The 13,151-nt window shown below is 39.7% G+C and overlaps 1 protein-coding gene across 14 annotated transcripts in view; it reads left to right on the forward strand.

Moving 5' to 3' along the window:
- The window catches only part of CARMIL1 (capping protein regulator and myosin 1 linker 1), a 434,292-nt gene that overhangs the window by 280,888 nt on the left and 140,253 nt on the right, over nt 1-13,151 (forward strand). For all 14 annotated transcript variants that reach the window (XR_002178325.3, XR_002178324.3, XM_073810414.1 and 11 more), the window contains 2 exons: nt 6,586-6,661; nt 12,061-12,149. Coding sequence is in view for 12 of the 14 variants with exons in the window: in XM_073810414.1 (XP_073666515.1) it covers nt 6,586-6,661; nt 12,061-12,149 (165 nt within the window). In the remaining 2 variants the exon portion in view is untranslated. The remainder of the gene's footprint in view (nt 1-6,585; nt 6,662-12,060; nt 12,150-13,151) is intronic.

The raw sequence follows: 13,151 nt of genomic DNA on the forward strand, positions 1-13,151 counted from the left end.
ATTCTTACAAAGTCATCTAGATCACAAAGATCAGGTGAGAAATTCTAATTCAATAGATTATCTAGAATCTCGAGTGGCAAAGAATTTGGCAAGTGATTTAGACTCCAGATTGCTTGCCAACTTCTTTGTTTTTGCATTTTAACTTCTTTTAATAGCCCCCAAATATTAGTTTATTTTTGATGTCCAAAGGAATAAGAGGACAATCGTTGTTTAAGAAATCACCTCAGAATACCTCTTAGTGTTGGCTTTCAAATTAGAAACTAAGTGGTTGGTTGAATGTAATGAAAGGGGTTTGAAATTTTTGATTTGAAAACCCATGGATATGCCACCCTGGATTCCCCTGTAGAGTAGGATGAAGACTCTTGACAATATGGAAAGCATCTGACCCATTAGCGAGATGATGGCACAGTGGTTAAGACAACCAGATCATAGGTCACAGTGCCTGGGTCTGAATCCTGTCTCTGTCCAGACCAACTTTGTGACCATGGGCAGCTCACTAACCTCTCTGTGCCTTGGGAGAGGAGGGTGGGTCTCCATCTATAAAGTGGTGTTAATGACAGTGCCTCCCTCCTGGAGTTACTGTGAAGACTACATGGATTAATGTATTTAAAACACTTCGTGGGGCTTCCCTGGTGGCGCAGTGGTTGGGAGTCCGCCTGCCGATGCAGGGGACGTGGGTTCGTGCCCCGGTCTGGGAGGATCCCACATGCCACGGAGCGGCTGGGCCCGTGAGCCATGGCCGCTGAGCCTGTGCGTCCGGAGCCTGTGCTCCACAACGGGAGAGGCTGCAGTAGTGAGAGGCCCGCGTGCCGCAAAAAAAACCCACTTGGTGCTAGTACATAAAAATGTTTAAATAAATACTTGCTATTTTTATATCCTACAAGATTTGCCCTCTTTTTAAATGAACAACTATATGAAGTGACCAGTTTTCTTAATTGAAAGAAAAAGGATTAGAGTTACAAAATCCCTACATTACAGAAAATTTTAGATATTTCAGAGAGTAGTTTATGGTCTTTTCTACGTTGCTTCTATCTTGTCAGTTTTATGCTGGTATTTTCTTCTAGAAAGATAAAAGTGAAAAACTTGGTTCTTTTGAGTTTTAAGGGAAAGTTTGGATTATTCAAAGGTGTCAACTGAAATGAGAAATAAGGATCCCAACTTTTATTACCAACCCCAACTAGAGGCTGGATGAACAACAACAACAAACCGACTCTATATGTAGTACGTTTACGTCAGTAAAAAGTTCGGGGGTAGGAACTGTCTTGTCTCTGTTCAGCAGAGTATAAGAAACAGCTCTGCCATGTGGCCCTCCAGGTTATTCACACTGGCTCTTCCTCTTCAGGGTTTGGAGTCTTGAAAGGTTTGTACTCCCATTTTAAGGAAATGGTAGAAGTGTCACATGAGAACATACATGAGAATACTGTGTTGTGAGGTTGCCTCAGAAGAGGCTTCCCTCAACGGCTCTAACTCTTCAAGGCTAACTTCAGATCAGAAGTCATGTGGTAATGAAGGGTCATTTAGGAAGTCAAAGCAAAACATAGTGGGGGGCTTCCCTGGTGGCGCAGTGGTTGAGAGTCTGCCTGCCGATGCAGGGGACACGGGTTCGTGCCCCGGTCCGGGAAGATCCCACATGCCGCGGAACGGCTGGGCCTGTGATCCATGGCCGCTGAGCCTGCACGTCCGGAGCCTGTGCTCTGCAACGGGAGAGGCCACAACAGTGAGAGGCCCGCATACCGCAAAAAAAAAAAAAAAAAAGGAAAAAACCATAGTGGGATATACAATAAATGCCATGAACTGATGGCAAAAAGCTGTTACCCACTTCCCACCATGAGAAAATCAGTCAAGATGACTAGCACGGGTGTTTGGAAAGCTTTCTACATTGTATAATATAACCATTATGTGATACAAGCAGTACTTAGTGAAAACGTGGGCAAGAATTGTTCCTGAGTGACACAGACCCCCGTCAGGGAAGTGCAGGGAGTTCTCTGCAGTGAGGTGACATCAGCACAGCAGTTGGGAGACGCATGTGAATGCAAATTGAGTATTTATCCAAGATTTGCTTATGTGCTCACTGATAACTGTGCTCTGAGAAAGCCGTCCCGGAAAATGAACTCTCAGAAATGAAATTAGTTATGTAGTGTCTTGTGTATTTTCTATTTAAGGGAGGCCAGATCAGAGGAAGAGGGAGACAGGGAGAATGGGCCAAGCAGCAGCCATATCATTACCTCTTCTAACCTGGTGTCACACAGCATCACTGGACGACATCTACCTCTGTGTTGCTTCCAATTTTTGACAATTACGAATACAGCTGTTTACCAACAATACTACTGCGTTGGCCAAAATGTTCGTTTGGGTTTTTCCGTAACATCTTATGGAAAAACTCAAAGGAACTTTTTGGCCAACCCAATATGTAAGCTTTTGTGTAAATAAAAGTTTTTATTTCTCTTGGGTGAATGCCCAGAATTGAGGTTGCTGGATCGTGGTAAAATTACATAAAACTTACTAAGCCGCTGTCATGCTGCTGTCCACCTGGAGTGTGCCATTTGCATTCCCGTCAGCAGTGTATGAGGTTTCAGTCGCTTTGCATCCTGGTCAGCACTTGATATTGTCACTTTTTTTTTGTTTAAGCAATTCAGTAGGTTTGTAGTGACATCTTATTTTGGCTTTAAATTGTATTTCTCTAATGGCTAATAATTTTGAAAATCTTTCATGTACTTATTTGCCTTCAGTATATTTTCTTTGATGAAGTGTCTGTTTAGATGTTTCTGCTCATTTGAAAAAAATTGAGTTAATTGTTTCTTATTACTGACTTCTGAGAGTTCTTTATACATTTTGAATACCAAGTCCTTTGTCAGAACTGGGATTTGCAAATATTGTCTCCCAGAATAAGGTTGTGTCACCCTTCTCTCAACAGCATCTGTTGCTGAGCAAGACTTTTTGACTTTGATAAAGTCCAGTGTATCATTGTCTTTTTCTTTGCTTTGATATAAAAACTCTTAAACTGGGTTTCCCTGGTGACACTGTGGTTGAGAGTCCGCCTGCCGATGCAGGGGACGCAGGTTTTGCCCCGGTCCGGGAAGATCCCACATGCCGCGGAGCGGCTGGGCCCATGAGCCATGGCCGCTGAGCCTGCGCATCCGGAGCCTGTGCTCCGCAACGGGAGAGGCCACAACAGTGAGAGGCCCACGTACAGCAAAAAAAGAAAAAAAAGAAAAACACAAAAAAACTCTTTGACTAAGCCATACATTACTCTGTTGACCATTTCTTCTGGGATGGTGATGTGTCTCATCTAGAAGGCTCACGAACTTCCCATAAGAATCTTTTGTGACTGCTTTTTTTTTTTTTTTTTAACATCTCTCTTATTTGCACAGTAGTACTTCATATTCCCTCTATGCCAGAGGGATTATTTCACTCTATTAGAGTTGCTTTTATTTTCTGAGCCTTCTGCTAGGCTGTGCTGGGTGGTTAGTATCATAAGGGGAGGGGCTATGTTGCTGTGTTCATTGTTGCCTCAACCCAGTGATTCATGCACTGTGGGTGGCACTCGCTGGATCTGTGAATGGATGGAGTTGCTGGTCATTTTCGAGTTCCCATGCCTTTGCACATGCTCTTCCTAATTACTTGAAATAGTCTCTTCCGTTTTCCCTGCCTGGTTGGCCCCTTCCTATCTCTCAAGCCTTGTGGACCCTTCCCCATTTGCTCCAGGATGAAGTGCTTATGTCCTCCTGTGTTCTTAGGGCACTTTGAACATGCTCCCTTTTCAGCGTGTCTCCCATGGTGCTGCAGATAGCTGAGGAGGGGTCTTTCTCCACCACTGGAGAGCTGCCCTTACTCATCACTTAATCCTCAGACCCTAATATCCCTACCTAGGACTTAGTAGGTACTAAATAAATGTTTATTGAATGAATTACGGTATATGTTTGTCCTTTTCTAATTTATTTTTAACATTAAAAAACCTAGGCATTAACATAATTTAGAGAAACACGGTGGGTAGACCATGCCAGCATGCACGCGTCTCCATCATCTTCATGGACATTTTTTCTATAATAAAATTTTATTTACACCATCCATAGAACATTTACTTTTATGATTCTTTTAGATTATGGATCATTATAGATAAATTTAGAAATATAGTACAAAAATTCTGTTAGAAAAATATTCATATCATCTTTAATGCTACCACCCAGGCAAGGTATTCTCGTAACATTTTGCTATACTTTTCTTCTTAAAAAAAAAACACAGTGTCTATATTTGTGAGCATTTATATCTATCATTTTATATGTAGTTTTTACCAATTACACTCATTGGCTCTGGTCACACAAGTATGCACCTGTAATGCTGTATATTTTTAAAATTTAATATTGCACTCCAAACATTTCTGGTGTCATTAAGTGTTAGGTTTGACTTTTAGTGTACCAGAATATTATTTTCAAGGTTTTTGCATGTCACATGTAGAGATGATGCTGTCCTACCCACCGCATTAACGTGAAACCTGGTTCTATTATTGATGTGCCCTTCAACTCCTGGAAATGAATTCATATGACAAAAGCCAGCTGTACTTCAAGTCACATCAAGTGACAGAACAAAATACACAATAAAGAGGTTCTGAAGTGTAGTCACTACTTGACATTAAATCCACAAAAGGAGATGAGATGAGAATGATTTGCCATAGTTCCTGAATGGGGAAGTACAGGTGAGAACTCTCAGATACCGTGGGCTTGGGGGGCCCTGTATTATAAGGTGGAATTTACTCCCAGAGAAGCTGCAACTGTCATTAGATGTCATGGAGAAATGTCAGGACTTGTTCTGAGCCCTTGGTTGATGGAAAGAGATGAGAGAGTGGAGACCCTAAAACAACTATGGGAAGAGTTGTTGTTTTTGTTTTTTAATCTGAAACTTCTTTTTTTAATCTGAAACTTAGCAAAGTTAATAAAGAGGCTTTTCGGTGGAAAAGATGGCACGTGGAACCCCATGACGAAGACTAATTCCCTGGCGTTTTCTCTGACATCTGTGGGTGCTCATTTCACTTTTTAAAGCAAATCTGATGAAAGTACACACACGTGCTTCAGAGGCTGGGTTTCGACTGTAGTTCTGTCCCTTTGGCCTAGTTTCACTATATTTCTCTGAGCATCTATTTCTTCATCTGTAAAATGTAAACAATAGTACCTCCTAGCGTTGTTTTCAGATTTAAATGAGCTGTTGTTTGAGATTTAAATGTAAAGTGCCTAGCATGGGGCCTGGTACCTTGAAGCTTGAAATAATAGTGATTTTCAGTTCTCTTTCTACCTTCTGCCTTTCATTTCTATTTCAGTAAAAATTTGTTCATTTGCTGCTTGTCGTGCCCTGAGGGTAAAACTGATATGGCCTCCCTGAAGCCACAAAGCTGAAATAGACAGCGATGTTGTTTTCAAAGAACTTACAACCTGGGGTGATGAGGAATAGATGTTTAAGCATCAAACTATACTATAAGACAGAATAAAATAAATGCTAAGTAGAGGTGTAAATATTGTGCTGGTTGAGGTGACCTGGGGGAACTTAACAGAGGAGAGGATTATGATACAGGCATTGAAAGATACATGGATTTTTGTAGCTGAACACAGCTTTTTTTTAATTTTTAATTTTTTTTTAACTTTTAATTTTGTACTGGAGTGTAGTTGATTAACAATGTTGTGATAGTTTCAGGTGTACAGCAAAGTGGTTTAGTTACATTTTCCCATTTAGGTTGTTGCATAATACTGAGCAGAGTTCCCTGGGCTATACAGTAGGCCCTTGTTGGTTATCCATTGTAAATATAGCAGTGTGTACATGTCAGTCCCTAAACGCCCTAACTATTCCTTCCCCCCACCCTTCTTCCCCTGCCGTAAATGATAACTCTGATTGTGAAATTGCATATGTTTGGTGAGTAGTGAATTGTCTGCTTTTTGGCTTGAGCATGAGTTAGGGGCTGGAAAAATAGTGTGGTGGCAGATCTCTGATACAAATAGCTTCACTCTATGGTTGAAGAACTTGTATGAAGCATAAGACAAAAAATAACACCTGGACTATCTCATGTGTATAATCAGTGCTAAGAACTGCAAGCAAGGTACCAAATGGTTGTGGGATGCTTGCCAATAAGCGTTGGGGATCCCATCCGATGTCACTTATCATCAGGCTAGATACTGTCCTTGCTTGCCGTATAAACTCCTCTAGCTAGAGAGCATATGATATACTTGATGGTGAAAGAATTTATGAAGGAGCAGTCTAAAGAAATAGGACCTGTTAGTATGGAATTAGACATATGATTTCTCTTAGAGTAAGGAGGTCCTTCAAACGAACACTGCTACCAACCTCTTTTTCTTTGGAAATAGGAATCAGAGTCCCTAGAGTTAATTTACCTTCAACTTTTAGGAATTCTGCTTACATCATCCTGAAGATCTGTCCTAGAGAATTTAATTGTTGTCTGGGGGTCAGAATAGATGTAACTGAATGTTGTGCTTATAAATAACAGAAATTAACAGGTAAACTGGGATGTCATGGATTAAAAAGTCAAGCGCCATATGGCCACTGTAAGAGCACTTTCATGTATTTTGTTATTTCTGCTTCTAGGGACCTAATACCTATCATCGCTGCTCTGGAATACAATCAGTGGTTCACTAAGCTGTCCTCTAAGGATCTAAAACTGGTAAGTAATTGAAGATGTTGCTTAGCTTCGCTGAATTTCAAAAACCCGATAATTATATAAAAACACAACACACACTTGTTTTTCTACCACACTGGTTGAGCCGCATACATGTTATTTCTTAGGGGGACATTTTCTTATAAATGATCTGCAGACCATTTAACAAAGTTTGTAATGTGAGATGCTTCAGAGAAGTACTTCCTCATGTTTTCAGCTGCTTCAGGCAATTTTAGAAGATGAACAGAAAGACACATTTAGTGGAGCTTCAGTACACACTCATTCTGTTGGCAAAGACTGTTAAAGTTACATTTGCACAGCTGCAGATAGCAGGTTGTATGTTCCTATTTTGCATTCCATCTCCACAAAGCTTCCCTTCCTGAGAATTTAGGAAAAGGTTGCTAAGGTAGAGTTGGTCTGGTTTAATTATGATAGTTAACATTCATTTTCTAGATGAGTTTTTGGGCAGATTTATATGTAAGCAAAATGAAATCAAAGTGAAATCTGTTAGTTTTTATAAGGCATGGGGGAGCCAAAGCTTTGGTCTGTTTTACTATTGGAAATAAGATGCTCTGTTGGGTTTTTTTTTTTTTGCAAATTCAAAGCAGCCATATGGACAGATGCTTATCCATGAGTTAGGCTTCTGCTGCTTCATCTTAGCACAGAAGATAATTTAGATGTTGTTTTATTGGAAACTCTTACATTCAAGCCTCCACCTTTCAGAGGTCATAGAAACTGGGGGTTTAAGATTTTAAAAGTGAAGAGAGAGAATTTGGATTGAGACATGGATCTGTTGAAAGTGGAGGGTTGAGATTTGCTGGCGGCCAGCCTGCTGGTTCTCTGAACTTGCCTGGCGTGTGAGTGGCTTAAGGCGTTATAGGTATGAGCATAGGCAGAACTCATTTGGGGATTATTAAGAGCCAATGCAGCGGACAAAAAGAGTGTGGGCTTGGAAACCCACAAATCTGGGTTTCAGATTCTGACTCTTATTACAAGGCTGTGTGACCTTAGATACATTACTTGACCTTCCAGGGCCTCTGTTTCCTGCGTCCCTATTATTGTGAGCTAGTTGGAGCTCATGTCTTATCAGAATCTGTGGCTCAATAGCTACACAGTAAAACTTGGTTTAATAAATAGATGTCAAATGAGTTTGTTGAATGAATGGACATAGAAATATAACTATTTTGCAGGTTATTGAGATGAGTAAATAATGTGTATAGAAATTCTAACAATGCCTAACGTATTACAGGCATGGCACAATCAGATTAGCAAAGAGGCTGAGAAATGAACAAATGGGGGAGCATGAATTATGGAAACTGTATCAGCTACACGGCCGGGGGTGGTGGTGGTGTCTGAGGTCAGTGATGATTTGAGGTACAGATGGTGACCTCCCAGGGAACACACAGCCATGATGGGAGACCTGGGAACAGAAGTCTCTCATTGCTGTTTGCAGGGATGGGGACCATTTGCAGGACTGAACCAGCAGAGATTCCAGGTGCGCGAGGGGAGCCATTTTGAGGAATGAGAAGTAGATTAGCCCAGGGATTGTGGGATCAGAGAGAACAATGCTTTGCTACCAAGTCAGGTTTCCTGGTTCATTCAGACATTCACCTTAAGCCCATGATTTTCAAAACGGGGCACAAGAGAGCTGTGAGGAGGTTGTGGAAATCCCACTTTTGGAAGTTGTCCCAAATCATTAGTACCAGGCCACCAGCGCTGCCATTCTGTCATTATTCCTCCCAGGCAGCATCTCCTTTTAACTGCCTTAGATGTTTAGGGAAGAAAACATGCACCTAATTATTTCAGTCTTGGCTAGACAAAACATGTAAGTGTTCATATGCTTTCTTGGGTGTCCCGGGATGGCAGGAAGTGGAGTGACAGGATTTGAGGATTGCCCTCACTGCTTATCTATTAACTGAGATTTAAACATAAAAATGCAAATGTGCATAGTTTTAATATTTGGTATTTAAAAATGAAAAATGGTCTTTGGGCTATCTCTCTGCAAGTTTTCAAAAAGAATACTAGCAGTTCTTCCATGTTTGTTACTCAAAGTTAAAAAGAAATGATAGGGACTTCCCTGGTGGCGCAGTGGTTAAGAATCTACCTGCCCATGCAGGGGACACGGGTTTGAGCCCTGGTCCAGGAAGATCCCACATGCCGCTGAGCAACTAAGCCCGTGTGCCACAACTACTGAGCCTGCGCTCTAGAGCCCATGAGCCACGACTGTTGAGCCTGCGTGCTGCAACTACTGAAGCCTGTGCGCCTAGAGCCTGTGCTCCACAACAAGAGAAGCCATCGCAATAAGAAGCCTGCACACCCCAACGAAGAGTAGCCCCTGCTCGCCGCAACTAGAGAAAGCCTGCACGCAGCAACGAAGACCCAACACAGCCAAAAAGAGAAATTAAAAAAAAAGAAAGAAAGAAAGAAAGAAATGGTACTTACCCCTTTGATGGCTTCTACAGTATGCAGTCTCAGAACATTTTCTAACACCTGGTCTGTTTGAGGCAAAGGAAGGCATTACACCTTCCGTGAATTTTTTAAAACACGAAGTGTAGAAAGAAGTAACCTCCTCTCAAGTTACATGAATTCTCTGGGTTGTTAAGATTGCCGCTTGCTCAGTAGAAGTCTCCTGAGCTGAAGGTACCACAGGAAAAATATGACATATGCTTTATGCTGATCTTATGAAGCCAGTTAGCAGTCAGTATCGTAAATTTAAATGGAGGGATAGAGGGATTTTTTTTTTGAAGATATGCTGAATATGCAATTAGGACCAGGATTCTGGACTCATTAAATTAGCAGTAGAATTGAGGTCTTGCTCAACGCTCTCAGTTTTAGAATTTAGGCAAGTCATTGAGCATCAATGGGTCTTTTTAAATCATTTAAAAATGATATGGTTGGGCTGGATAATGTACGTGGTTCCTCTTAGTTCCAGATTTCCATATTTGTTTTATTGGATTAGTTCATTTGTTATTTTATAGCAATTCTTCTAATTTTTATACTGTACTTTTTATTTTTAAATTTTTTTAAGTTGATTTTCTTATTTTTTAAATTTTTTATTTTTATTTTTTTTGGCTGCGTTGGGTCTTCATTGCTGCGCGCGGGCTTTCTCTAGTTGAGGCGAGCAGGGGCTGCTCTTCGTTGTGGTGTGTGGACTTCTCATTGCAGTGACTTCTCGTTGCACAGCATGGGCTCTAGGTGTGCGGGCTTCAGTAGTTGTGCGCGGGCTCAGTAGTTGTGGCTCGCGGACTCTAGAGTGCAGGCTCAGTAGTTGCGGTGCATGGGCTTAGTTGCTTTGCAGCATGTGGGATCTTCCTGGACCAGGGCTTGAACCTGTGTCTGCTGCATTGGCAAGCGGATTCTTAACCACTGCACCACCAGGGAAGTCCTACATTTGATTTTTAAATAAATACAAGCTCTTAGAGAGTCATTGTATTAATTCGTTAAAAAAAATTTCCTCTAAATCTGTAAACGTAGTGCTGAACATGAAGTAGACATTTGGGGAAGACTACGTAATGGTAACATTTACTTGTTATCTAGGTTTGTGTGTGTATCTCTTTAAAATGTCCCTCGCTTTATATTCTTTGGAGTAGCAAATAATGCTTTTCATGTAGTTGGCACTTAATAAAAAGCAAAATTAATGTAATCATGAACGACTTATTAGTCCTCTCCCCTACTGGCATCTTAAAGAAAAGTTGGACACACTTTTCATACATTTTTAAAAAAACTTTTATTACAGTAATTATGCCCAATGGGTAAATGAAAGCCCTGCTTTACATCCTGGCTTTGGTAAATTACTTTTCTGGATGCTCTGAGGTAGCCCTGGAACGGTAATGATACCACGGATTATTTCTGGAAATTAGAATAATCTTTGCAAAAACATGTCTGAGTAATCACTTTTTATCATGACGACACAGAATAAGATCAGTTCCTCTGGTTGTATATTGTAAGGCGAAGAATTATACTGATAAGGGGTCACCATTTTGAAAATCACCACTGTCAGCATAATATAAATTGCAGGCATTGGGTCCCTTGGAATTAATTTTCCTCTCCCCTCATCAATCTGTGGGACACATTAGAAGCCCAGGAATAGTGTGAAAGCAACATTATAGACCCAGTGGGATCAAGCAGCACAGAAGAATTATAACAGCCTTAAATGCTGGGTGACTTGGTGGTTTTTCCAAGTCAGTTTTTCTAAAGGCTACTTCACTGGAGAACTTCTGCTATATTTTATACTGTTCCCATAATGGTTAATCCACTTGGGTATTTATGATCTGATAAATCAAAGAACTATAATACTTATATGTGGTATTCTAAGAAAAGAAACTGCTTTGACATTTGTATGCATGACACAAAATGATTTCTCTCTCTCTCTTTTTAAAATAATATAAAAGGATTTAAATAGACCCTAGATTATAATGACATTTAAATATCACTTTTTAATGTCCAAATAATTTTAAGGTCAGGAGCCACCTTAAATTACTTTTGGAATAAGGCAGGATATAAGTAAATATAAAACATTAATAGATAAAAATTTAAAAGAAAAAATTATGCACAATTCTACCAGGGCACAACTCTTCATTTTTCATAGTCCCCTCAAGACTTTTGCTACATAGCTTACCTATTTCAATTGTTGTAATCTTTATTAAACATTTTAGCTATGCATTTTCATTTAACATTATATCATAAGAATTTAAAATATTTTGACAGATGTAAGTTTACAACTACGTAATTTTTGTAAACATGAGGTTTATTAACATGAGACCATTAATTACTGAAGTCTTTCTTATTACCTTACCCTAGTTTAGAGATTACTAGTAGGAACATCGTAATACCTAACGATTATCAAGTGGTTATTCAGCCTCCCTTTTAAAGTACATGACATCTTTAATCTAATTTTCTTATCTACAAAAAGGGAATAATAATAATTAACAGTTTTATAATGAAATACACGTAAAGGGCTTAGCTCAGTAAAGAAAGCCTCATCGTCATCATCACCATTGTTGCTACCACTCAGTCTTTAGTGTGTGATTTTGGATATCCCTTTCTTGGGAAGTCCTTTTGGTTTTCCCAGGATTGGGTGAGATACGCCTCTGTATGCCCATAGCACTACCAAAAATGGCCTTTCTAGTTTTCTATTTCTATATTTCTATTTTTCTATCATAATTGTGTATTTCCTTCTTGTCTGATCGCCTTCCGGAGGGTACACTCTTGAAGGCAGAGACCTTGTCCTCTATGTTGTATTCCCAGGACCTTCATCGTGAGGGTGTGTAGTAGTAGATGTTGAGTCATAGTTTGTTGAATGAATGATTTATTTAACAAAAACTTTGCATCTGCATAGATTTATGACAGTGAAGTGAGATTATTTTTAGACCTATGACATGGTCAAACAATATTTTCTCTTATAGTCCACTGATGTCTGTGAACAGATCTTGAGGGTGGTGAGTAGGTCCAATCGACTGGAAGAACTGGTGTTGGAAAACGCTGGACTTAGAACGTGAGTATTTCCTGAATACATGAATGTGTTGCTTTAAAACATTTTGCCATTTCCTCTAAAATTAATGTATAGTTTTGAGAAAAACGTTAGGCTACTCACATATAGAGTATAGTGTATTCCTTTCTTTAAAAAAGTCCCTGTGATCCCCATCATTATCATGAAGGTCAAGGATTTTCTAACATCTTTTGCGGTTGTGTCACATGGTATTTCTGAGGGTACATAAGTATAGTGGTTAAGAGCATGGACCCTTGAGCCAGATGCCTGATGGCTTTGGGCAAATTGTTTCAGTTCTCTGTGCCTCAGTGTCTTCATCTTTAAGGTGGAGATAATAATAATGCCTCCTTTATAGAATATGGTAGTAAGGATAAATGAATTAATACTTGGGAAGTGTTTAGAAAAGTATCTTTCATATTATAGATGCTATGCGTTAGCTTTTGCTAGTATCATTAATGGTAGTCATAGTAATAACACATTTCATAGGATGTTACTGCTTTGTTTTGAGCTGTTTTAGCCATTTCTCTCCCTTTTCAAATTCACACTTAAATAATCTTCATCTAGTGGTTCAGTAACCAATACCCAAGCCTTACCAGGGGCAGGCGAGTTTGAATCTGCTGGAGTAAAGACTTTACTGCTACATGAGGAGGGTTGACGGTTTCATAATCATAGCGCTTAGTGCGTTATTTTACGTCAAACACACCTGAAATAGTGATTTTGACTTTTGTTAAAATATAGTGCTAGCGACTGTAGCCTTTAAATTCAATGATTAGGGCAGTCAGTTTTGCGTTCATGATTATTGCATGAAATTAGAACTGATACAGTGAATAGCCTACTGTACTTTTCATGAAAAGCAGGTTCAGTTCAGGATTTGTTTTTTAAGTCATGAAGGAGCCAAAGAGTACTACTAATAGCATCCTGCAGTGTGTCTTTAAAGGGGCAATTATATATTTTCTTTTTTCTTTTGAATGAGATTTTGACTGATCAAGATGAACCATATTCTAGCTA

The sequence above is a fragment of the Tursiops truncatus genome, chromosome 10, assembly GCF_011762595.2.
Source record: "Tursiops truncatus isolate mTurTru1 chromosome 10, mTurTru1.mat.Y, whole genome shotgun sequence".
NCBI lineage: Eukaryota > Metazoa > Chordata > Mammalia > Artiodactyla > Delphinidae > Tursiops > Tursiops truncatus.